The 27059-nt window shown below is 39.6% G+C and overlaps 2 protein-coding genes across 3 annotated transcripts in view; one reads left to right on the top strand and one right to left on the bottom strand.

Annotated features, from left to right (window-relative positions):
• Positions 1 to 8564: 8564 nt before the first annotated feature.
• Positions 8565 to 19349, top strand: ATAD1 (ATPase family AAA domain containing 1). Its single transcript, XM_053450322.1, has 10 exons — positions 8565 to 8639; positions 11714 to 11878; positions 12932 to 13030; positions 13813 to 13933; positions 15127 to 15327; positions 15506 to 15612; positions 15896 to 15985; positions 16488 to 16538; positions 16919 to 17052; positions 17744 to 19349. The coding sequence occupies exons 2-10, from the start codon at positions 11717 to 11719 to the stop codon at positions 17859 to 17861; spliced, it is 1083 nt and encodes a 360-aa protein (XP_053306297.1). The 5' UTR covers positions 8565 to 8639; positions 11714 to 11716; the 3' UTR covers positions 17862 to 19349.
• Positions 19350 to 21954: 2605 nt separating this feature from the next.
• PAPSS2 (3'-phosphoadenosine 5'-phosphosulfate synthase 2) overlaps positions 21955 to 27059 on the bottom strand; it is a 30019-nt gene continuing 24914 nt past the window's right edge. For both annotated transcript variants that reach the window (XM_053450029.1, XM_053450030.1), the window contains 3 exons: positions 26352 to 26620; positions 24127 to 24356; positions 21955 to 23112 (listed from right to left, as the gene is read on the bottom strand). In XM_053450029.1, coding sequence (XP_053306004.1) covers positions 22971 to 23112; positions 24127 to 24356; positions 26352 to 26620 — 641 coding nt within the window. In that variant the 3' untranslated portion in view covers positions 21955 to 22970. The remainder of the gene's footprint in view (positions 23113 to 24126; positions 24357 to 26351; positions 26621 to 27059) is intronic.

The following is a 27059-nucleotide window of genomic DNA, read 5'->3' as shown; positions in this document are numbered from 1 at the left end:
ATCACATAACTTCTAGACTGGCTGATAAGATTGAAAGTAAAAATAATGGTTTCTTACTCTACAGTTCTCAGTGTTACGGTGTATTTAACGCAAAGCAATATACATTTTTTGAATGAGACCTCTCATTAATGCTTCAATGACGTTTTGTGAGATTCAGAATTATTTTATGGTATTCAGTGTAAACCTACAGCTTGCTTGTCTTTTTAGTTAGTTTATATTGTTAATCTACTGGGTTTTTTTTTCGCTTCAGAATTGTTTTTTTATTTTGATACGTTACGCTCCAAAAAGGCCCATTGAGTGTGTTTTTTGGTGCTGACCTGTGGAATGGAAGGCAGAATTAAGACCCTCTTATACTCTAAGGGTTAAACCTACATTGGCCCCTATACGTTTGGAGTCCTGTATTCATGAGTGTGGATGGATAAACATGAGAGACCTATTGCCGGGGTCATGACACAGCACATGCTTCATTACAAGACAAGTATAAATAATGTGAAAAGATCCAGGAAGGACAGTGGAATGTAAATATGTTACAGTATCAGTCTTCACCACCATCAACAGCTGAAAGATTGATAAGGCGACTTATTTTAGTGCGTCCATAAAAACTAGGTTTGGCAAGGAAGTAACAGTGCACGGTTACCCGTATTTAAACATGTAAACTGGAAAATAGAAAATATGCTGTTTCATTTACATCAAGAAAAACAGGCAGACTAGATGCACCAAACAGCTGATCTGACGTCAAATTCTCTGTGAATTGAGGTACATACTTCCAGTTTTAGAAAAATGTTGGGCGTATTTGGGCATGAGCTTAAGATATGGCGGTTTTCTGGAATTTATAGATCTCAAGGTTGATTACCAGGCCTCTTGGGGAAATACTTTATTCCTTATTGTGGGTGTGTGGGTGTGTGTGTGTGTGGGGGGGTCATTTGACTACTTCCTGCCCCTGTGTGATGTAATAACAGTTAGCCATACCACATGCACAGCTAGCCCTTTTCCTCATATGAAGCAATAGGGTGCTAGCTATTCCAAAGTATTCACCAAGAAATTAGCAATATAAAATAAATATAGTAATGTGCAGTTTGCCACACACTTAAACAACTATATAATATATGTTTTTATTTTGTGTTTATATATATATATATATATATATATATATATATATATATATATATATACAATCACTCGCCATAAAAAGGGGTTGGGTAACAATCATGTAGAATAGTTACCGGTAATGTTATTTTTGAGAAATATGATGGGAATACAAAATAAATTTGGGGAGCAGAGAGAAACAGGGGAGCAGAGAGAATATTCAATCAGGAATATTCTTAAGCAGTATATGCACATTATTTTGCTGTAGGAATATACTTTTTAAGCATCGTAGTAGCTAAAACACTTTCTAAGCAATAGATAGCAAAAAAAATATTATTAACATTTATTAATATAGCGCCAGCAATTTCCATTTCTTACAATACATATATTTAAGGAATATGACAAATATAAAGCGGGCCCGGCTTACAAGCCTACAGTTACATTACCTACCAGTGTAAATCGGTCCTGTGTATAATGTACATTTTAAGTTAAGTTGTTGGTGGACTAACCTCCATATACGTGACTGGTAGAATAAGTGGCATGGATCCCTAGGATTACTAAATTGTTACTGTAAAATGTCATGGATTAATAGGTGAGTCATAGCATTTAACAAATAGTAACAAAACCATTGTAATGTGTTTATCTTTAATGTTTCCACTAAATAAAGACATTTCACTGCAATCATTTAGCTATTGGATCGGTGCCACTAAAGTAACAGAAGAAGGTGAACGTATTTTGTGTATTAAAGCAAAGTGATGCAGCGGGTACAATGACATTTTACGGGCTGTTCTGGTGTATTGCGCCACCTGCAGTTTTTTATGGGTAAGTCCAAAGTACCAGTCTATATGATGTAAGGTCAAGGCAGACAGAGAGCGTTCAAGAATAATTCAAGAGCATCCATAGGAGGTCACAATTTAAAACTAGACGGTCAAAGACTTTGATGTAATATGACAAATATTAGTTTTTGGAGAGGATATTTGATATATAGAATATCTTTCCAGCAGTAGTGGCATAACCCATGAGAACTGAAGAACATAATTCATGCCATTTCTAATATTCTGAGACTGGTGACCTCGACTCTACTGAAGAGTAAAGTGCCTATCTGACAGTTTTAGGGATCCTTAAATTAAGTTCTTAGCTCGGATGAAGCTGTATTTCATCCTCAAAGCAGAGACAGAACTTCCCTGTTACAGCGCTAAAGTATAGCAATATTATTATATAGTACTCGGAGAGGGCTGTATTGGATAAGCCTCGCATGAACCCATTAGAGATGGCTGCCTTGAGTCACCGAAGGCATATGCAGTTAAAAGTAAATGACTAATAAGGCGGAACGCCATTGTCTAACATCATGTCTTTATAGCCAAGGTATCACTCATACATAAAGGATTAAAATTGTGGTTATAGTTTATTTATTGTGATTACAATAAGTGTATTAAAATAAAACCTTCCAGACAATTATACTGATTGCCAAACTCAAGTTATATTGTACCTCCCAAGTGTCCGTTTTTCCAAGTGATAGGCCCGATATTCCTTGTTTCAGACACATTAGATAGTTTTAATACAACAATTCGGGTCTAGATCATAAGCTCATTTGAACAGGAACTTTCTCATCTTGTGTTTCTGTAGGTCCAAATTGTTATTAATTAGACACTTCAGTGTTTCATGCAGCTTGATCAACAAATAATGATAAACTACTTTGTATTTGCTTTAATACACTGCCTATTGTGCATTGTGGCAGAGTATAAGGATTTGCCCTGGCAGTGTTCTTTTGCACAGACTTTTTTCTTCGCCTAGCACTCTATTATGTATGGAGTTCTTCCAGGAACGCACATAGAGGATGCTATTTAAGAAGTTTGGTGCTTTGTGTGATTTTCTAGGAACTGTCTGTAGGGTGCTAGACTATAATACAAAACAAGTTTGAGATGAACTCACTGAGGACAGATGATGTCCTATGGTGTATTCCCACTCAGGAACAACTTCATTTGTTATTCACTCTCATGCCATTACAAAAGATAAAAATCTCTGTCAGCCTATAAGTCTGATCCCACCACAGATCCAGATCCAAAATGCAAGGCAAATTTCCTATGCACAACAGATGAACATTCCTGCTTCCTTGGAACTCACCAGTGGGGTCCAGTTGGTATCCCTCTAGGGAAAAGAGGGCCAGCAGATCCATGTTTAGACTCCCCTTTATACTTGGGGTGGACCCGAAGAAATGCTTGAAGGGCAAACTACCAGACAAAACAAGTTGGAGACCAACTCACTAAGGACAGACCTCTTGGGGCCAACCACAAGTGAAAAGCTGAGTCCAGACGTGGACCTCTTTGCTCTATTGTGCCTAAAGGGGTACCAACTGGACACTTTGATAATGGCCATGAAGGCTGAAACATACATTTGGGTTTGTTGGTTCATTCATGCAGAGGAAGTTTGAGTTGCATTTCAGTTCTGAAATGTCCTTGTGGTAGGACCAGACTGGTATGTTCATAAATATTTTCCCTCTCTATTGGTCCTCTGTATCTGTATTAGCCTGAGGCGCTCCCAAGCAGGGATGCACTGTAAGATAGACTATTAAGTGTCTTTTCAATGCGTGGGGAGTTCATCTCAAACTTGTTTTCTATTACACTGCCCTAGACTGTTGTAGGCTAATTCTTAGTAGGCTTAAATAGTATTCCATTATCAACGGTGTTGAGGAAAAGCAATGCATTCTCCTGGCCCCCCTTATTCATTTCTCTTGGAAGATGATTTTGCTGTTGCGTCTGTGTACTGTGTTTGATGTCAATGTATAATTGATTGTTTCATGTTTCAGCTGTTGACTGTATACACATGTTATGCCTGTACAAAACTGGTCAAACTGCTGATGTTTGTCTTCTTCACTATGTCCTAGTCTGCCTTCTATATGACATGGATGTACTGTCTTTGAATAAGCTCAAGCATAGGATATTTTTCTTGCATTTGAGACTGACCTCAAGGGTTGAATTAGTCTGATATGCCAATAGAGAACAAGTTCATATTCTTTTCTAGCGTGGTAGGTCCGGGATCACCCTGACTTTCTACTGCAGCTTACCGGGTGTATCTCCATTTACGCTGTAGAGAAATAAGCATATCCTCCGTTGCATTACATATGAAGGAAGAGAATGCACTCCAGATGGTAGGTTTCTTCAGGTGTCAGTTATAGGGCATTGACCCACATACATAATCGACTATGAGAAATTCATATTTATTCATTTATATGTCATATCACGGCACTCATCAGTAAAGATAGTGGATGCAGCGGCGGCAGATGGGGGTTGCTGATGAGGCTATGTTCTCCATAATGGTACAATGTGAGGACTTGAGACAAAGCAAAATATTAAGCACTTTGAGTTAGTTGACCTTGTCTGTATTAGTCTGTATAGCTATTTGAAATGTAAGAAAATAAGTCAGCCGGTTCTTGAAAACGATGGCTATTACTTAGTAAATAACAATGTGCAATATGGTGTTTTCTGTACACTACGGCTTGTTAAACAATATCAAACAAAGCAACATTTCATATTTCAAATCACCTGGTCATAGCTTCATATACAGACTTTCTAAAGCTCTTTCATTGTTTGACTTTTAAGCATAATAATCTTTCTAGAATACCACCCTTTAGATTGTTTAATGAGTCACTGTTTCAGCAGACATTTTTATCTAGATGGAATTGCGCAACCACTGGTTGGCCAAAGGCTCAGATAAGTCTGCTTTTCTGTTATCGACGTGATTTAATGGCAGAGAGGCATTTACCTTGGATAGCTCTTTCCTATAGTTACCACATTTGGCCATGTCAGGCATTTAACCCTTTATTTATCTATGGAGAAATACATTAATCCTTCTCTACAGGAAAACTGAAGTGGTTGAAGAAGGGTTCACAAGAGCATACAAGCAACTGCAAAGATATCTGCACAAAGGGAAGCAGTTCTGATAGTCTTACTAATATATATATATATATATTATTGAAATAATGAGAAGCACAACAGGACTTCCATAAATAAACCCACAAACAAACAATATTGATGCCTCAATAGATTCTGTAGAATTTGTTACAAGTAGTAAAAAAAACGACTCCTTTGCTTTAAAAGGCAATAATTTGAACCTACACAATATTAACATGTATAACATGGGTGGGTTTTAATAATAATAAGCACACATCCCGGAGTTGATTCTGGCCTACTTTAATGGTCCAGTTCCTTAAAACCAGTTTAAGATCGCTAGATTTTAACCTCAGATTCTAATGATTATCTAAAGGAGGTGACCGAACATCTTGATTATTAACATTGCCTTTATCTATTGAAATTTTTTGCACATGTGACGTAGTAAAACAAAAAAGTGTGGAAGGACCCCAGAGATAGTCTCCCTGGCATTTGAGCAGCCAGCACCAGCAGCCCCACTGAAAATCGCCATGGAGGAGATTTAAACATGGCGCCTGTTATTACATCCTGCACCCTCAATGGTAGAAATTGCTAGACATCATAGTACACCCTGCATCGTGAAGGGGGTCAATATGGGTTCTTCTTTAGAAGGGCTGTCAAGAACACTAAACTGTCCTTTTGCGATGTTACGCTGCAGTACAGTCAAGAGTGACTCCTAGTGGTAAAGAGATACTAGATAGTTCATTTTAAATTGATCTAAGCAAGTATCTGGAAAATAACTTGGGGATTTGTTGTAGCACCATAATATAAATGCATCACTAGTTTATTTAAACCAATACAGGTTAAGTTGTTTTACTCTATTGCCTCTATATTTTAACCAACATGCTCCTTTCATCATTTATCTTGTATAGTGCAAAATGTTGCGGCATAGATGGGTCAATGGAGTCTAGAGATACTGCCACTTCTCTCACCAAATGCAGAGCATATTTAATCACTCATGTCCCGTATTCTCCCACATCCTTATATTTCACCCGTGGTTTATAACATCAGTGAGCAGTCATGAAATGCTTTGGACACTTCAATCACATTTGCCTCCATTACAGGTATAAAAGGGCAGAAAGCTGTTGAACCTCCTGGAAATATTAGGCCAGGGCCGCCATTTTAAATATGTAATCTGATAATAATGAATTATGTGAGTTGTGTGTGGAAACTTTGTAGATCATGTAGAGTTCCTCAGTGGGCTGCAGGTCAATAGGCTGGTTGGGAAAATCAGAAATGTGTCTTGTAACTAGGACTTAGGCAGAACAAGCCTCTCTAGTATCGATTGCCTCCTGAAGGAAGGTCATGTGGGGGCAGGTGGGGAATCTATCATAGAATCTATCATAGTGCCACTCATAAGAGCATTAATGGCTAAAAGGCAAGGGATTTATCATTATTATTATTGATTATACAATATAGGACCATTACATCATAAAGCATTGTATAATGGACAAACACAACATAATAATTTGGACTTAGAGAAATAAAAGGTGAGGAGCAGGGCTTCCCCAAGGCAGAGGTAAGTTAGGTTCCCATCTGGGCCTGACACTTAGGAAGGTCTTACAATGCAACTGTTCAGCCCAATTAGTAATTGAGATATGATGGCATTTATCAGGTGCTCCATTCAAGTGGGAGTCCTGCATGCCCCGTTTTTTTTTGTGATGTCTGAGTTAATCATGCTAGCTATGTCGAACAAGAAAAGCTGACAAGTGGTTTCAGGGCAACAGGTAAAAAAGGTCCACAATCTTCTTCTTGTGAGGCTGCACTCCTCCAAAAGGATATGCAGCCCCTTCTCTCCCTTCGAAGAGGAGACCCACGGAAGTCTTCAAGGAGAGATGGTGGCCAAAAGGCTAAACTCCTTTCAAGACAGTTTAGCATAAGCTAAATATTATATTTTCAGTTTTCATTATAAAGACAAAAAAGACAAAATTCGTGGTCTGCTTTGAGTCACATATGCATTTCAATCACGCTACATTGAAGAATAGGCTGAAGCAGGTTAAGTTCATGGCGTGAGCATGTTTGAATGTGTGTCTGGGTATGATAGCATGTGTGTGTCTGGATATGTGATTGTAATACCTGGGGACTCTTTGGCTCCGGCTACCCCGCTTGCAGGATGCAGGTAGGAGGTCCCACTGATGTTGGTTGGGGGTCCTGCTGACATTGCAGGCGGTCTTGCGGACGTCGCGGGACGCATGCCATTTTTTATGAACCTATTATTTCCCTTCCGTGACCAAAAGACCCAGAGAAGCCGCAGGTGGGGGCAACCCATTGTATCCCTTAATCCCCTTACCTGATACATCCCCTGTATACTGATGGGATTTGTGAGGGGATGTGGCTGATGGGATTTGTGATGGGATGTGGCTGATAGGATTGGGGGTTGGGTTCGGTGCACAGTGAATGGAGATTGTATATAAGTTCTGTGTGTTTGTAATAAAGAGAGTTCTGTTTTAACCTCAAAGCAAGTCCTGTCTCATGATTGAGGGAAGTGCTGGTCTGTGACTGCTTTCTTCGGACAGCCACAGCGTGTCCGCTTACTGGGAAAGGGAAGGAGCTGACCAGCGGATGTGTCCAGTCTGGGGCACAGGATGATCCGTCACAACCTCATGCATTTTAAATGACAAAGCTTTTGTGGGCAGTGGGGATCATGGGCCAGTTGGGAGATCAGAGGAGATGTAAAATCGATGGAGCTCACAGACCTCCACTGCAGCTCCTATGTGGCCATCATACGATGCTGTGTAGCTGAGCTCCCATTTCTCTCATTAATTCCATTCTGTAAATTCTCCCATTATACCTTTAATTTCGTATTATATTTTTTTGGTGAACTAATATATCTTCTATGGTGTAGAGTTTTCTGACTGGATCACATCCGCACAAGGTCTTACTATACTTATACTAACAGCGTCACCTACTATAACCAACCCACCTAAAGACTGCTGGATTTTTTTCCCCAAAAGTTGGCAACTATGAAACTGGCCAGAATGACCTCCCTATTCCTGCTACTAATGCCTCTAGCCATACAGGCCAGCACCTTGCTGGCTTTTCTGACGTTTTATTACATTGCCTTCTTACAAGTCTTTGGAAATAAATAAATATATTCTGCTTTGTGATGTCTGCGTCCCAAGTGCATTATGTTACATTCATCAACTTTAAACCATATACATCAGTGAATATGACAAGACAATGGCACCAAAAGTACACGCCAACGCTAAACAGTAGGCGCAAAGAAACCAATAAAATAACAGAAAAAAGCAAAACGATAAATAAACTCAAGTATAATGTTTTGACGACATGTTTAATCTGAAACTAGTCAAATATTGGTGGAACTTTCTAAGATTAATGTTTGGGTTTTTTTCAGAGTAAATTTTCAAACAGGAACAAAAGAATTGGTTTCTACATACAATGGGAAATAATTTGGGCGATAACATAGCTTTACACATTTTATAAAACATCGCCAACTAATATTATCACTGAAATTACTATTGACTTCTGACTGTATCCCTCTTAGTGTGAGGCGGAACGTTTTTGTCGCGTACGCTGTTTCTGCGAGGGAATCATTTTGAGGGCACACCAGTGCGTAGCCGCTGCTTTTGGTTTTCTCTTCCTGGGTTTGACAGTGTCATAAAGCCGGTGAGTGACTCGTGTCCTTATTCGTCTTGCTCTGGTATATTAACGGGCTCCGTATCGGCGTTAACAGTCTTATATGCGGGAGGGCATGTCGGTGTGTGAGCCGGTCCGCAGTGTTCAGCAGGGTTAGCTGGGAGTATGGGAAGGTCACAGGATCACCGGCAGCTCGAGTAGCTGCCATGTGACCGCTAGGACTGCCCGAGCATCGTCGGGGGTACACGATTTAACGCGGAAATACATATTCTCATGTATCAGCACTGCTTTAACTGGGGGTTCCATTGGAAAATAAAGATTTTTTTCTCCTTAAGTATAAAAGACAGGGCTGTATACTGTGATTATCTGCAGATCGGAAGGGTGCCATTGTTGTCAGTCACCACACTGAGCTCATTCTTAGTGCCTAATAAATCCGTCCTCCCATAGACTTTCTTTAGTCGGAATGTCAGGTTGTATGAGACAGAATGTCGCTTACCACAGGGCAGTATGATAAGGAGTAGGGCTGCAACTAACGATTATTTTAATAATCGATTAATCGGCCGATTATTTTTTCGATTAATCGATTAATCGGATAAAAAAAAACAATATGCAAATTTTTCGTTTATTTAAAAGAATTTAATGAACTGGATGTTAAAAAACAACTTAAAATTTACATTAACATTCTTATTTTGTTATGATGTAATAAAAAACAATATTTTCAAAGTACAAGAACCCAAACACAATATTTATGAAACAAAATAACCCCAAACATTCTGAAAAGAGGTGGACTATTACTGTTCAAGAAACTTTGCCCCAGCACTTTGCACTTTGCACCCAGCACTTTGCACCCAGCACTTTGCACCCAGCACTTTGCACCCAGCACTTTGCACCCAGCCCTGGCACTTTGCACCCAGCACTTTGCCCCAGCCCTGGCACTTTGCATCCAGCACTTTGCACCCAGCATTCAGCACTTTGCACCAGCACTTTGCACTTTGCACCCAGCCCTGGCACTTTGCACCCAGCACTTTGCACCCAGCCCTGGCACTTTGCACCCAGCACTGGCACTTTGCACCCAGCACTTTGCACTGTGCCCCTGCACCCAGTCTCTAACTCTGCCCTGCACCCAGCCCTGCCCCCACATTCTGCCCTGCCCCCACACTCACACTCTGCCCTGCACCCACTCTGCCCTGCACCCACACTCACACCCTGCCCTGCATCCCCACCCCCACTCTGCCCTGCACCCAGTCTCCCACTCTGCTCTGCACCCACACTCACACCCTGCATCCCCACCCCCACTCTGCCCTGCACCCAGTCTCCTGCCCTGCACCCCCCACCCCCACTCTGCCCTGCACCCCCACCCCCACTCTGCCCTGCACCCCCACCCCCACTCTGCCCTGCACCCACACTCACGAACCGCTCTGTGCGAATGGAGCCACTCGCACAGAGCGGTTCGCTCTGTGCGAATGGAGCCACTCGCACAGAGCGGTTCGCTCTGTGCGAATGGAGCCACTCGCACAGAGCGGTTCGCTCTGTGCGAATGGAGCCACTCGCACAGAGCGGTTCGCTCTGTGCGAATGGAGCCACTCGCACAGAGCGGTTCGCTCTGTGCGAATGGAGCCACTCGCACAGAGCGGTTCGCTCTGTGCGAATGGAGCCACTCGCACAGAGCGAACCGCTCTGTGCGAATGGAGCCACTCGCACAGAGCGAACCGCTCTGTGCGAATGGAGCCACTCGCACAGAGCGAACCGCTCTGTGCGAGTGGAGCCACTCGCACAGAGCGAACCGCTCTGTGCGAGTGGCTCCATTCGCACAGAGCGATTCGCTCTGTGCGAGTGGCTCTGTGCGATCCGTGCACATAGACATGAAGAATACTTACCTCCGGAACGCGTCACATCCGTCACGTAGCTAGAAGGCGGAGACTGCAGAGCGTGTAGCAGAAGCGGGGAACGCTCGCGGAGGTAAGTAAAAGGAGCCGAGTGCTCCAACAACGAATTGATCACTCGATTAATCGATAACGGAAATCGTTATCGATGATTTCCGTTATCGATTATTATCGATTTTATCGATTCGTTGTTTCAGCTCTAATAAGGAGCTGGGTATTTGTATAGTAAATTGGGCCCCTGAACACTGACATTAGGGGTGGGGGGTTGCCGTGGAGTCTCCGGGTAAAGCCCTGTTTCCCCAGGTCTCCCGTCAGTTCTATCCCGGGCCGGGGAGCGCGTTTGGCCGTGCCCACGTCCCTCTGCACCTAGGTCTGTGTTAACCTAGCCTTGACCCAATGGACGGCCCGTAAAAGCTCCAGGTATTAGTTGTAGACTTTGATGGCCGTGGTTCCTCACTTCTTGGTAGGGAATTGACAAGATCCAGCCCTCTTGTCTGGTCTTTTAGTCCAGGAAGGAAAGTGATTGTGCCTCCTTTTGAAGAAGGTGACCCCCTGAAGAAAGACCCCCAAAAAACTGGTTTTGTTTCATTTTGTTCCATTAGTACTTCTTTATCTGCAGTCCTGCAGGCTGTCCATATTTTTGGTGACTTTCCCTGTTACAACACATTGGTCTGATTCTTTGTGACAATGCTAAAGAAGTCCTCCCTGTGCACTTTTATTAATCCTTGGAGTGATTAACACCGAGCCATTCATATTGTATACCCCAGACAGTGTGATAACGAGTCAGGGTGTTTGTCTAGTAGATGGGGGTAAATTAACTGATTTAGAACACTTAGAATCAGCTAAAATTCCGCTGCCTGAAAACATTATATAATGCAAACTCTAGTGCCGTTTTCTTTTAAATAATATTTTTCAAAATGTAGTTTCTTTGTATCAGTGGGGTTTCCTTTTAAACCAATTGAAGTCTAAAATACCTGGATCTGTAGAGGTTCTTTAAAACATGTTACGGGCATGTCAGCAAGTTTAAAAGGTTTATTCTATCTGAGTTTATAGTATAGTATAGTTGAAAGGCATCCAGTATTATTATTCATCGCTTTATAGAAAGGGGATAAATGATACTATTTAGGTAATACAAGATGCTTCTATACAGCTGTGGCATGTGAATAAAATGGCCAGATACATTCATGTTTGTATTTGTTTTAATTTCTTTTTTGTCTTTAGGAAATGGTTCCTACGGATGCCTTCTCTCGTAGTTTGAGTCGGAATGAAGTCATTGGTCTTATTTTCCGACTGACGATATTTGGAGCCGTTACATATTATACCATAAAATGGATGGTAGACGCTGTTGATCCGACCAGAAAACAGAAAGTCGAAGCCCAGAAACAGGTACGGCTCTTTTTTCTTCATAACTTTAAGGCTATAAAATACAATGAAAGTGTATAGAAATGCAGGATAGCGAGACCACTTCAGATGTAAAGCTTAAAGGGGCAATCAAGCCATCGTATGCACTTAAATGTGTATGATAGCTGAGAGGTCCCTTTAAATGAGTATGTTGCCCCTCTTACAAATGCATGGAGGAGTTCTGCAGAATCCCCCCATACGCATTGGCTCCTTTACTCACCCGTTCAAGCAGTTCGTGACGAGAATCATAAGAGCATAGAGAAGGTGAAGCTGAAGCAAAAAAATACTATAAAAAGCAAAGCTTTTATTACAGCATGTAAATAAAAAAATATGTAACACTCATATTCAGGGTGATAGAAAAACAGAGACCATCTGAGACCCTTGAGCAAATGCAAATCTTATTTGTATTGAAGGTTCTTTTTCCACAACCATTGACGGTCACTTCCTACGGTATGCCTTCTCGCTGTCCTCCACCACTAGGGCAGACAGAAGGCACGCCGCAAGAAATTATTTTGCTTTTATTGATTATCTTTGAGTCACAATTATGGAAATTTTGGTTTTAATATAAGTAAAGTTTGTTTATTGGTTTTCAGAAGAGAAAAAGGGTTACAGAGGCGCTATTATCACACACAAATGTATTTTGTTAAAGGGCTTTTTTATCCCTAATATTCAGTAATAACTTCCAAGCTGCCCCAGCCGCACTGTATGCAGAAAAACGTGATTTTAGCTGATATCAAAAGCCTCCAGTATCACAAATGGTGTCACTTACCCAGTATTTTAGTAACGTTTCCTGTAAATGTTGAGATCTTTCCAAAATGTGTTGGGTTTACAAAGTGAAATAGAACGAGATCAATGTTAATTGGCTCTTTATCTACAGTGGGATCTATGGATAGGTGACCAAAAACATACCTGAAGCAGCATAAAAAGTGTTTAGTTGTCCATATGGTAATATTGTAAGTTTTTCTGGTGTGTGTTGATGCGTGTATTTATCAGACTGTGTTGGGTTGTCCTCGTGAATAATGGTTTGGTGTTCCAAAGGCTGAGAAGCTGATGCGGCAGATTGGCGTGAAGAACGTGAAACTCACAGAATATGAACTGAGCATCGCGGCTCATCTCGTGGACCCGCTCAGTGTGCAGGTAAGGGAAAACAAGTACGGATAAAGTCATTACTACAGATTGATGAACCGGTACAACAGCTGACAACTTTTAGAATACATGACTAGAAGCTGGGCATTACCTTCTAAGGAGTTGTCATGAGTGTGACGTTTTATAGATCATTCTCCAGAGTAAAGATTTGCTACCACCATAGCTATACGCCCTTTGTGTTTTGCAGTTTACCATTTGGTCTCTGTAATTTATTTCTAAAAACTCCAATGAAAACGATCAAATGCATATTTTATTTATTTTATTTTTTATTATCATAAGGTACTTCATTAAGAAAATGCAGTAACAGTAATTTACCAAAAAGAAATAGTGTAAATTAAAAAAGAAATACACATGAATCAACATTGTAATTATTTGTATTCAGTTTGCAATATATTTCCAATAATACGTTATAGCAGGGGTGTCCGACCTGCGCCCCTCCAGCTGCTGCAGGACTACATCTCCCATCCTCCTCAGCCCGCCCCTTAGTTGAAAGAGTATTATGGTAGATGTAGTCCTGCAACAGCTGGAGGGCCGCAGATTGGACACCCCTGCATTATAGTATCCTAGCCCACAACATCTGGAAGCTGTATGAAGTAAGTAAAACTAGGAGTGACTGGGACAATGACGAAATCTTTGCATGTCACCAAAAAAAAAAAAAACCCAACAAACTTGCCCTTTAATCTACTTATTTTGTAGTGTTTTTTTCCATTTTGTTTAAAGTTTGAAATGCAACATTGTAGAAGAAGCTTTACAGTTCCGTTTGTTCCCTGTAGGTAACCTGGAGTGATGTGGCAGGTCTCGATGATGTCATAACAGATCTGAAAAACACCGTAATACTTCCTATAAGAAAGAAACACCTGTTTGCGAATTCCAGACTGCTGCAGCCCCCTAAAGGTATTATTGAAAGCGAAGAGTGCACGCTTCACTCTGTGATGTTAAAGTGTATATATCCAAAATCATAAATAAACAAAAGTATGGCAAAAAGGAAATGCTGCAGCTGTACAGAACAAAGAAACTTGTCAGTACTGACTTCAGAGTCTAAAATCTGTGAGACCTCCGTAGAAAGATCATCTTCTAGTTCTACATGCATTCCCATGTGTGTCACCAGGTGGAGCAGAAACCACCAAAAGGTGTAATACTTTTCATTGAAAATAAAACCTATTGCATTCAGAATATGAAATTCTCTCTCCAGGGTTTGAAAAAACAATATAATGTCCTTCTGAGGAGCATTGGGTTGTCTCTCTCATCTTGCGACTCTATTACTAAAAGGGCATTAGATGTTAGTGAAGACATTATTCATACAGTGTTTTGTGAATTTTGGGGCTTAAAAAAGTTGGATGTTTAGTCATCAGATCTTTCAAGTCTGTCACCTTCAAGAACTCAGTGTTTTCCCACATTTTTCTGCATAAATCTCCTAAATTGCCCGTATGGAATATAGCTATTACACTCAACCAGAGTTTAGTTAAAATTTGAGCTGCCTTCATATACTCTGCAAAATTCTGAAATGATATATTTCTGTCAGTGTCCTGTACAGATAAATTCAATGTGTTTGTGGGTTATGTTTAAATACTTAATGAATACATCCAAATAATTGGAACTCCCCCTCCAAATCAGAAAGCAGTAATCAACGTCCCTTTCCCACAGCACCGGATTCGCGATAGAGAGCAGTTGGATCGGATAAACTCATCTTCCCACTTGCCCCTAAAAAAGATTTGCGTAACTAGGTATGAATCTGGTACCTAGATTTAGAAAAAGAACTGATCCCCAAGTCAAAAATAATTATGTGCTAATAACAATGCTACACACTGAACTAGGATAGCCCTACATAGAACCCTTTAATCTGTTTTAATGTATTTACTGTAGCTGTAGTTTTTTTATTCTTATACCCTACTGTACAGCTTCCAACCAGTTTTTTTCTTGAAAGCTTTATGTGCGTTGAGTATAATTTGTGTTCCAATAAATTCTCATAGCCTGTTATGTTTAATCTTATGAATTATTTCATTACCAAAGCCTTCCATAAGGACCTTCTATTGATTGTTTGAATAAAATACCAACTACATGCTGGTTTTTTTTTTTTTAAATTTCAGGAGTCCTTCTTTATGGCCCTCCAGGGTGCGGTAAAACTCTCATTGCAAAAGCCACAGCCAAAGAAGCCGGATGCCGCTTCATTAATCTCCAGCCGTCCACGCTGACGGACAAGTGGTACGGAGAGTCTCAGAAACTGGCAGCGTCCGTCTTCTCTTTGGCCGTAAAGCTCCAGCCAGCCATAATTTTCATTGATGAAATAGGTAAGGCTCTCTAGAACGTCGCCAAACCTTAGCGATATGCAATAGCTGTATGAACCCACAGAGATGGGAGCATCCTTAATATTCGCTTTGACTGAATATAGTAAAAGCTGATAATTGGGCATTTCCAATTTAATGGATTCCTATTAACCATCACCATAACCTCTTTCTTCCCACACAGATTCTTTCCTCCGAAGCCGTTCTAGCTCCGACCATGAAGCCACGGCCATGATGAAAGCTCAGTTCATGAGTCTCTGGGATGGGTTGGATACAGACCACAGTTGTCAGGTATTGCCTTATTACTGTTATCTGAGGCGAGGAATATTCTTTTTATTCACATAAGAATTGGAACACATTTTCAGATCTACGTTTTATAAACATTTTGTCCTTTCATGCTCTAAAGTCATACTCGCATTAACAGGCATATCTTACACAGAGTAAGCGTAGCTATTTAAGTTATTCTGGGCTTAGGAGACTTGAAACTACTGGAAACTACACATAATTAATTTTTCAAGCATGTCTTATTGAAGTTCCACTGTATTGCATTTTTCACTTTTTGACATTTATTTAGGTTGTTGTCATGGGAGCCACTAACCGACCTCAGGATATCGATGCAGCGATATTACGAAGAATGCCAACCAGATTCCATATCAGTCAACCGGTATGTAACAAAAGAAAAAGCCTTAATAAATGAACAGAAAAACTTAATATCAATGTGGTTTAAAAAAAAAAATCTCAGACTTTGCAGGATGTGAGACGGACCTCGGGAAATGCCAGAATAAAAAAATCTATGTTAGAGATTTCTAAAATGACCCATTTTAATATGAATCTGTGCTGTCAGCATAAATGTGTTCTTTGGGCAAGCTACCTGAGGATGTGTTCACCTGATTATTATGGTTTCGGACATTTTTAGTTAATCTCTTTTGGATTTGAAGCAAATATACAGTAATTTGAACACGCAGTTCTCTATTTAAAATGTCGTTAATTCCCAGAAAATGAATGCAGCCGACATGACTGTGCGTGGACAATGATCCATAGGATGTGTTTTACAGTTTGTTTTATTTTATGGCTAGCTAATATTTTATTATTATTATTATTTTAAGGATTAATTAAGCATTTTTTTTTTATAAAAGTAACTTTTATTTTACTCTTTTTGTTTTCAGTCCCTCGCACAGCGTGAGGCAATTCTTGGTCTGATCCTGAAAAATGAAAATGTAAGCGCGCTTTTACTTTCATACTTTGTCAATTTGTATTTTATGGTTGGCTATCCCTTCAATGCCCGTAATAATTACCTTGATCCACGTGTTTATCCCCACCTGGTGCAATGCGATGGTTATTTATGCATTGGTTATTTAGCTGCCTTCCAAACCTGCCTCCTCTCCGTCCATACTGTTATATGTTAAAGCATAATGCAGGCAATCTTGGGATATTGCTATACCACCACGCTATTCTGCTCAGCCTTGCTAGGGCTAGATACCCTTATTTCATCTCTGTAGTAATCTCAATTACGCTGGACACAGTGGGCCAGGAAAACCTAGATTCTATTTCATTAATGAATAATATGACTTATTTTATGTGTATTCATATGATTTAGGTGGATGAAGACTTGGACCTGATGGAGATTGCCAACCACACCGAAGGATTCTCTGGCAGTGACCTGAAGGAAATGTGTCGCGATGCCGCTCTGCTTTGCGTCCGAGAATATGCAGCCAATTGTTCAGAAGATGGGTATGTGATCTATGCCTTTTTGCATACATGTAGCACATGAGGAAGCCAAGCATTGTTTATACTATTAATCACTAAGTACTATGGCAAGAAGTGAGACAAAATACTCCTCTTACTCTGTAATGTCCGCTGACTGTAATGTTCTGGGCTGAAAAAGAAAGTTCTTTGTCGAGAAGCAGTGATTCCTGTAATTAGGGAATCCCATAAATATTCTGGATGTGTTAATGAAACAAAATATCTAAATACATGCAGTGTATCATGCAGCACGATTTGTGTTTTATTTTTATTGGGTTATTTCCCCCCTCATTAAAATGGCATGCCCTTGCTGATTGCTTTGTTGGGAGGTCATAATCTTAAAGTATTTGAGGTTTAAATGCAATGTAAGGAAGTTTTACTTTACAGAGATGATGGTAGATAAGTGGAACAGGCTCCCAGCAGAAGTGGTAGAGGCTAATGCAGTGAGATGATTTAAAGGTGCATGGTATAGACATAAAGCCATACTGATTTTAAGACAGACCAAGGACTGATTAAGATCTAAGACTCTACATCAATCAGTATTCAGATCTTACCCCATCATCTATGGTTACATAGAGCATCGCTGTTCAGTGGTCCGGTTATGTATCTTCATGCCCCTGCTTTATCTCTATTTGTAAACAGAATAGTGACAAAAGTGCTTTTATTTCTTTCCTTTCAGCTTTTATGAGGACTTTCGACCTATACAAAAGCAGGATTTAATAATGGCCATTGACAAAATGAAGAAATCCAAAAAAGCATCGAACCAGAGCATTCTGATGCACGTCAGTTTGGACTAAGATCGTTTGAACGCACGCGGTCCTAGCTGAATAAGCTAACCAGAAGAGACAACAAGGGAACATCGGGCAGGGGAGAGAGTCTGGCCTTGTGTGCAGTTCCATACTTTTATATGAGCGTAAAACCTCTACTGTTTAGTGATGACGATTCACAACATGAGACGCAGACAGCAATAGCGCTATGTTTGCGCCGGCGCATTAACCATCATGCCACTTATTCAAGGGGTTTTCCACAGAATAGCGTGAATATCTTTTCCCCAAAGTTAATAATCTGAAAACATACGCACTTTATTCTGGGGGGGAAAAAAGAATGCTGTCGGGTGTATATCTTCTGTGTGTATAAAGATGTATGTATTGGTATATTCCTCCATGTTTATAACGAAAAAACAAACCTGTGTATGTTAATATATTATTTTACGAGACTGGAACACCAGTGGGATGATCGTGAAAAGGAAAACCAACACCAGTTACCATTCTACATCATTCACTATTTCCAGTCCCGAGTCAGCTTCATGTATGTACGCAATTCTGATAAAACACAGCCTAACTTATACAATGGGCATTTCTGGTCTGGAATTTTATAAAGCTTATCACGAGCGTTAGGCTTTTTTTGTTATGTTCTTTTTTTTACTTTGCAATAACAGCTTTTTTGGTGTTATGAGTAATTGAAGGTATTTTTGAGTCTGCGTTGATTGCGGACGTTAAGGACATAATAAAGAGTCTGGCTCGTTAGCAAAATCCAATATACCTTCTCACTCTGGGAAGTGTGCGTGATGATGGCATGTATGTGTATGTCTACATAGTCTGTACATATCAACAAAATGACTAAAATGCACATTGAATGTCAACGGCTTCTCCCTGTCCGTCGTCTCGTCTTGCTGAGCGTTTTAAAGGCATGTTTCCTGCGTGTTTAGGATTAGATGACCTCTGATATCCCGTGAGAGAATAAAATCTGTCGCTGTAATTATTGTGTGTGTGGAGGTGTGTAAAAATGGCCCACAAGGTTTGGTTCTGTGAAAACCTTTTAGGCACCCAGTTTTTATCCTTAATCTTCTGTTTTAAATTTTTCTGAAGCAAATATTTTTGTTTGAAAACTGACCTTGGAATTTTTAGTGGCTAGACCCTTGCTGCTGACCTTGTTGAGATGCTGGTTGATTTCACCCACAAGATCTATAGACAATGTTGACAATTGCATTTGGCTACTTACATAAGATAAGAGAAACGAGAGTTTCGGCGGCCCCGTTATGTAGCGATATGTCTCCCGGGGGCTCTTTTTATGGACCCATTTTGGGAGGCTTTTACTGCACTATGTTGGCCATGATCCTGTCCTAAGCGGAAGCTCTATGAGTTTGAGTAACGCAGAATACTGCAAGGTGGTGATCATTTTCAGTTTGAATTTTCCTGTTTTTGTGAATAACATCCACAAGTATATTTTTTTACACTTGTACTACATTTGTTCTTATGGGCTGATTAAACGATTATTGGGAAACAGTAAGTGTAATCTTGCATAATTCTCTGTATCATTTAAAAACGAGATTATAATCTGCCTACCACCCTCATGCTATATGCAATGATTACAGAAATCACAGTTTCTCATCCCACTTAGATTTATAACTTTATTTCTTAGGACACTGTTTTTTGTTATTACATTTTCTGTGTCAAATTCGAGCAGATACCATACTGCTATTACAGCAAGGGAACAATACAAGTTTAACTATATCATTAAAACTAACAATATACAAAACAATAATTTGTACAAACTTAAACAATGCTGGTACAGGTCTAAAAAAGGGTCTGTTTGAGCGTCAGTGACCCATCGGACTTGGCAACTGTTTTCAAGCATAGAAATAAGCGGTCCAGTAATAGATAAATCTATGGAGTGATCTATGAATCGAGTCTTACTCTGACGCTTTAATGTTTCCTGTTGAAAATATTTTAGAGACGCCCAAGGGATGTTCCAGATCATCGGAGAAACATGCCACCTGGGTGGTTATGTTCATATACGCCTGCATTATGATGAATTATGAATGATTTGGGTGTGAAGTTGTAAAAGTTGCCAAACTGTGGCCCTTAATGATTATGGTCAATTAGGTTGAGTAGGTGTGATGTGGTTCGGAAAAGCACTGTACACATGGAACAGTTGATGCAGTAGATTTGAACCTTTATTGTAAAAACATTGCTCTTGGTTTTACAATAGCATTCCTTGCAGTTTTTAAATCTTGTTCTGATGATCGGTAGGCCCAGTTTGACCATGAAGTGAACATTTTACTTGACAGTCTGTGGGTTGACATTGCTACTGGGTGCCCTTTGATGTCCAATATCTTTCCAACCTCCGTTGCTGAATGGTGCGATTAATTGTGGCACAGGTCCATCAAATCATCGCTGCATTTGCAAGGTCCATCAAGCCTTAATGATGCCTGATATCCTACAGAGCGTCAAACCATTAACAAGAGTCCTCATGCAATATATCAAGCCTTGACAAGAGCAGTGGTAGCTACTTAAAGGAAATAATTGAGGTGTCCCTCTTGCTGATACTCAAGTTTTCGCATAATGTGCCCTTTTGCCAAGTATTATGCATCTGTGGGGTTTACTCACTAAAAGGAGAGTTGTGTTTTAGCTCCTTCACTCGACAATACACAATGAAGCGCCCAACCCGTGTGAGTGTTTGCAGCCAGAAAATCTGCAGTCGCCTTTGAATTGATCGTTAATTAATCCCTCCCCAAGCAGTGTTTCTAGATAAGCCTCCTTGAGCGATAGTGACTCAAAAAATGGGCTGATAAAAGACCTTTGTTAATGCTGCTGGTGTCTCAAGGAATCAATTTCTATCGATGGTCCTTTGGAACTCAAGTCACAGACTAAGCTGTTTGTCATTGCAGACATGCCAGTGATTTGGTTAGCAGAAAACATTTTCCATGTTTGTTATCTACTCAAGGCAATTATTTGTCAGCATATCTGTGGTTAATTAATCCAACTAAAGCTCTGTAAAAACCATAGGTGACCCTGTCCCGCGCAGCGACATTAAGGTGTGATTTGCATCCAGTTCTCTGTGTTGTAATTTGCTCAGAACCCTCATGTTCTATGGTATGAATTTAGCATGTACGATAAAGGACTGCGTTTCTATTACACGTTACTTGGACAGCTTTAGTAAGATGTTCTGGCGTGTTTCTTCTCCGAGGACTTGGCTATTCATACTGTTAATGGATCGTTCTTTTTATCTAAACAATCATTCTGAATTCATCCTTTATGGGTTTCTATATCAGTTCATGGACCATATCAGCCTTTTCTCTCCACCACTGTATACATTCTGGCAAAACGTTGCCATACGGCAGGTATAACTTCACAATCGTTATCAGTATTCATGTATTGCTTCGTTTCGGTGGAAAGTGTGCTGTTCTAGATGGTGAAGGGCTTTGTCTTCCCAATTTGCTGTACTTGTTGCTGACTAGAATATATTTTTGTTTTTTTTTGCTATTGATTTTTTTTTTTTTTTGTATTTAACAGATTTGCTATCCAGTTCTAATTTAGGTATAAATAACCTTAGCGATGAAGTTCTGTACATATGTAGCATTTATAGCAGTCCGTACAAAATATACAAAAATGCAAGGCTTGTTAACTGGGGAAATTAGTTCTTGTTGAAATAAATTAGATATTTAAACATGTCATCACTGTATTTGTTTAAATCGAAGAAAATACTTCAGGTTTGAATTCATCCTGCTTAAATCTTTTCCGTCCGAAGGTTTCATGGATTTTATTTACTGCCGATAATGTTCACATCGGCTTTTGGTATGATGGGGTATGAATTGTGCAGTGTGTGACTTTCACATCGTGTTGCAGAGAATTAGTCTTTTTTTCTTGTCACATATTTATATTTTTGTTAAGTAGGCATACATACCGGTAGATTTTATCCAGATTGCTAGTTACAGCACGATTGAAGTTCCTGGCGACTCTTAAGGAGGAAATATTGTTTTCTAGCAATAGCTGTAATTTCCGTTAAATAAAAATATTGAATTATTTAAATAAATTTCTTATGGAACATTTTTTTTATGTGTGGGTTCATGTATTTAACAATAAAAAAAACACAAAACTTGTACAAGCATTCAGAAATATAGAAATATTTATTTAACATTAAATGTTGATAGTAACACCAGCATTACGTTAGACATTGACAAGCAAGTCCAGTCTCATCTTTAATAAATAGCTTTGAAAAACAAAAAGTTTTACGGAATTACCCCAATTACAACGTAATCAACACACTATACAGAGAAGGCAAGTTTTGGTTTGTTTTACAAGAAAAGCAAATCCTTCATGATTATCCAGAAACTATCAGGAACATTTCAACTTTAGCTTCTTCATTTGAAAAAAAAATACTAATTTTGGTCCTCTGCATGTAAATATGCATTTTCCTTTAACTGCAAATATCATTATATAAGAAAAAAACATTTTTATGTAAAATCTCTTTGTAGCGATTGATACAAATTTAGCCATTTACTAAAATAAAAATATATATATATTGGTAGCATAAGCCCTAACGCTAGAATGTATTTACGCTTTATTGTTACAAGCATGATTGCCATAAATAACTGTGAAATTGAAAGGATTTGATGTGAAAAAGAGCTAACTATAAAGACCATGAACTTCAATATGCGTTTCAATGGTGTATAGTAGAGATTACTATAATTTTACAAATTAATAGTAGAGAAAAATGTATTTAAGCCTTAGTTTTCAGAAAGACCAAGTCCTGCACAAGCTCCGAATACACGGACACTCTTATGATTTATTTTTAGACGGGACTGAGTAAGGGAGATATCGTTTTGTTCCCTATGAAAAGCTAAACATTTACAAATGTATATGTTTTTCATAGTAGGTAGTAAAAGTATATATATTTATCACCCAGGATTGACATATTACCTTCAGTATCACAAAGGTTAAGCATCGGATTTTTGTTTGTTTTTTAAAATTGGCGTGCTATGTTTTTGTTTTTTTTTTGTATAAAAAGAGCTAATCAACTATTTAAAAAAAGCTATAAAATATTTGTTTTTTTGTAATTAGGATATAAAATCATTTCTTTTATAAAATAACTAGCTTACAGCTTCAGTATTCTGCGCTTTCAGGTCAATGGTTCTTTTCCAAAGAACAGTAGTAATCGGTCAAGACTTTCCAGGCTTTGGGAGCCATGAAACCATCAGGTGGGTTTTCTCCTTCACGTGCAAGTTTTCTCATCCGGGTTCCAGAGATGAAGTCAAATTCATTGTGCCTAACAAAAAAAACATTATTCTGGTTAATAGGACAGGGGCAGATTTAATGAAATAAAAGAGGAACCCATGTGGCCAACAGCTGTTTCTGTTCTTATTCCATTCCACTTTCTATTTTTCTGTACTGCAGAAAAGTTTTCCGGCTAAGAATAAAATATATCTGGAACTGAATTTAACTTGGACATTTTAATTCTTAAATCTCACGCTATATTTTTTTAATACAAAATTTTGTTTTCTCATTTCCTTTGGAACTCCCCCCTCTAATTGTAAAAAGCGATTTTGTTTCTTCTCTATAAATGCTTAATCTTTAATTACCAGTAATGATGAAAATGATGAACTGAGGGAGGAAATTACAAAACCATTGTTTGGGAAACTTTAAGAAAGGTAATTTCGATGATTGATCTATCCATTTAAAAAGGCTTTAAATCGTAAACCTCTTAATGGCCGGTTTGATTGCGCTGAATTAAGGTAGAATCATTTGAGGCCGTGTTTTCCATGTATTACAGGAAAAGTGAACAATGTATGCATTGTATACAACGCCTGACCACTGTGGCATGTGACATCTAACATACCTTGGTAGAGTATGAGGAAGTCATAACAGGAAAAAATGTAATAATCTTAAAAGGGGATTTTACAGAAGATTTGCGTTCTCACTATGCATTATGAAGGGCCGTCCCCAATGGGATTTTCCAGCAAGAAGAGTTTATGCTGGACATAGTTCTGTATAGTATATACTTTGATGGCAATTCTACATCACTCATTGAAGGAGACATCGTGCAGGGCCAACTCAGACCTTTCTGCAGAAGAAACGTCCCAGGGTCTGCCCTTCAAGTCATTGAGTTAAAAGTTGAAGCTCCTTAAAACTTGTGTTTAATTGAATAAACCAAAGACAGTAAAAGACTTCTGAATAAATCAGGACTAAGGACTATCCTCTTGGATTTGTTATTCGTTTTTTCTCGTTGTATTTATTATGTGACCTGTCTTGGGGCGCTTTGTTTTAAAAGGCTTCATTGTACCTTTCTCTGTCGTAAAACTCCATGGATTTGGTCGTCTTGTTATAAGCAGCCACTCTGAACGGGATGATTTCCACGGAAGTCAGTCCTGGCGCCATGCTGAGTACCTTCCCTCCGTGCGTTGGCTCGTACAGATCCTGTTTGGTTTCGGGATGCGGCATTCCTGCTGGATCGCGGCCGACGATGTAGAAGTTGGACCCTGCAATCATTCGAGCTCTGCAATGCCACTGGACCTGCAGCAAAGCAATGATGGGGCATGTGAGACCATTTCATTTTAATGATGCCAAAAAATAAAACAGAATGGATGTGCAATGGATGTGGCAAGTACTGTGTTTCAAAGCAATGCAAACACAAAACAATGCGGTGTAATCAATGAAAACACGCGGCACACTTTATATGTAGGGAAGTTAAACATTATAGAAACTATAAAACATGTAACAGTAATTCATAAAACTCCTCGCACATCTCTTCTCACTTTGTGGTGTTAATGACCCTTTAACTTTTTTACGATGGTGAAAAAACGAAGGCAGTCGTTGCATTGTGACCTCTCCATCATTAGACAAACAAGCAGGCTTCTGCCTTGGGGACACCCGGACGAGTAAGCGATTCCTCCTGCTAAATTTAAATTACTTGATGTGACCTGTTTTTAATTTGAGCCGTGGCATGACCTGTGTCCAAGCAGGTGGTATGTGATGATTCAGCCGGTGGATATAAGACTGATGGTAAAATAATTCTACGTCTCCAGGTCTTCTGGCCTAAAGTTCATGGAGAATTTCCGAATCTGCCCAGCTGAACGGTTTCTTTGGATCTTTCAGACAGATCTACGTGCCGTCATGTAAGGAGGACACGAATCCTTTGTATTGCTTTCTGATAGTTTAAAAAGCTACCTTGTGCCAACCTTTAGTTTTATATTACTCCTGATAGAAGAAAAGCTTTAGAAAGTTGTGGAGTTTTCTGGCACTAGATGCGTTACAAGAAACGACAAAATAAACCTGGGCCATAAATAGCAAACTTATTAAGGTGACTTTTATAGGCATAGTTCTGCAACCATAAAAACACCATTGTAAAGTTTACAGCCATCAGTTGATTGGCCAGACAAATAGCTTTAAAAACTACTCATCCATTGATTACGATAGATAGATAGATAGATAGATAGATAGATAGATAGATAGATAGATAGATAGATAGATAGATAACTACAAAGGATCTAAGCCTCAAAAAACCCGACCAGCTGTTTAAATGTACCTTCTCGAAACGAGAACTGTCCCACGGATCTGATGTTTTAAATCAAACATGAAACAAATTATTTGTTTAATCACATTTTGGACTGAGCCCAAAACAGATTGGTCTCTAATATAGAGTTGACGAGACTAAGCCAAGCTGCAGGGTTTTAGGTAGACAGCTTGACATGGGTTAACAGGTTAACTCTGAAATGAGGACATGAGGAAATGAAAGGCATCTCCCGTCATCCCCTCCCAAACTCCTGCAGCCCGCGGCAGCTAGACTGCCAGAATCTGGCTCTCTCGGCCTGTAGGGGTTGCCAATATTTGATGTTAGGGAGTGTTTCTTGTGCCAACTGCAAGTAGAGTGCCTTCTGGGAAGCAGACCAGCACTGCCTGCTTACACCCTCTGATTAGAGATTGGACTGTTAGTCTTTATAAAAAATAACACTGAAAAATGTAGATGGGTTACCATTTCCATCAACACCCAGTACCTCCTAAAAAGATATTTCTTGAGCGTGTTTGTGGATTCTCATCAGATAAACAGAAGAATGTCTCTAGTTAGCATTTCATAAAACACACTGACTGGTCCGGCCATCATGGCTACTGGGTGTGGATTGTTGGAATTTCCAGGAGGCGCATGCATCGTTTCTATTGTAAGGAGGCTAACATTGTGTCCTTTGACACTCACCCTAGGTTACCTGAACAAAACAAACCTGACCCCACTGCCAAGGAATGCACTATTTCAAGATAAGCGTCTAGCTTTTGATGTGCAGATGAAGTAGCCTTTTGGGGAAATCCCATTGCAGTAACCATGGAAACCATTACTCACAGAAGTAATGGCTATATATATATATATATATATATATATATATATATATATATATATATATATATATATATATATATAGGGATTTCTTTTATATATGGAGTGTTCTGCATTTTAATGTAATTTGACAGTATTCATAGGTAATTATACTGTACAATAAAAATAAGGAAATAAGTTACCTCAGTGGGCCCTGCATACAGCATTGGAGATGGAAATATGGCAACAATGGTTGACTTTGGATCCAGAACCCCCTCCTCAAGCACTGCGGCATGTTGCTTCATGCGCCAGTCCAATGGTACATCATCATCCTTGGTCCATCCCCCTAATGGGTGAAGCAGAAGCATGGGGCACTTATAGCCCCTGGACAGCAGGTGGCGCCTGGTGTCCTGCATCAGCAAAGCATGGCCATTGTGAACCGGGTTGCGCAACTGAAACGCAAATACGGCATCTGGAAGAGATGGACACAGCAGATTTAATGACCGGCTCAGGTATATTGCACAATTATTGTTCATTCATAAAGACACAAAGCACACATCGTTTACAGTGATGTCTAGACTGGTCACTTATTGCAAGATGCACCCTCTTTTGCATGGCTGCCCATTGTGTCCAATGAAAATGATGCGTACCCCAAATTCTTACCGCATTACGTATTTCATTGGGATTGTATCGGGAACACATAGCACGGTAATTAAGTAATATAGCGATTCACTTATAGCTATATAACTGGCCTTGGAAGAATACGCATATTTTAATTATGTCTGCACCTCCGGGGCATAAAATAGGAGCCCGTGTGTTTTTAAAGCAGGGTGTGTTGGCAAACAATACAGCTGATTAGCGGCTAACGCAACTTACACAAGGTGAACAATGAAAGTAAGGACAGCGTCCTG

This window comes from Spea bombifrons, chromosome 11 (genome assembly GCF_027358695.1).
Source record: "Spea bombifrons isolate aSpeBom1 chromosome 11, aSpeBom1.2.pri, whole genome shotgun sequence".
Classification (NCBI taxonomy): Eukaryota; Metazoa; Chordata; class Amphibia; order Anura; family Pelobatidae; genus Spea; species Spea bombifrons.
Note: the sequence above shows the minus strand (reverse complement) of the source record. Positions and strands in the feature narration are given on the sequence as shown.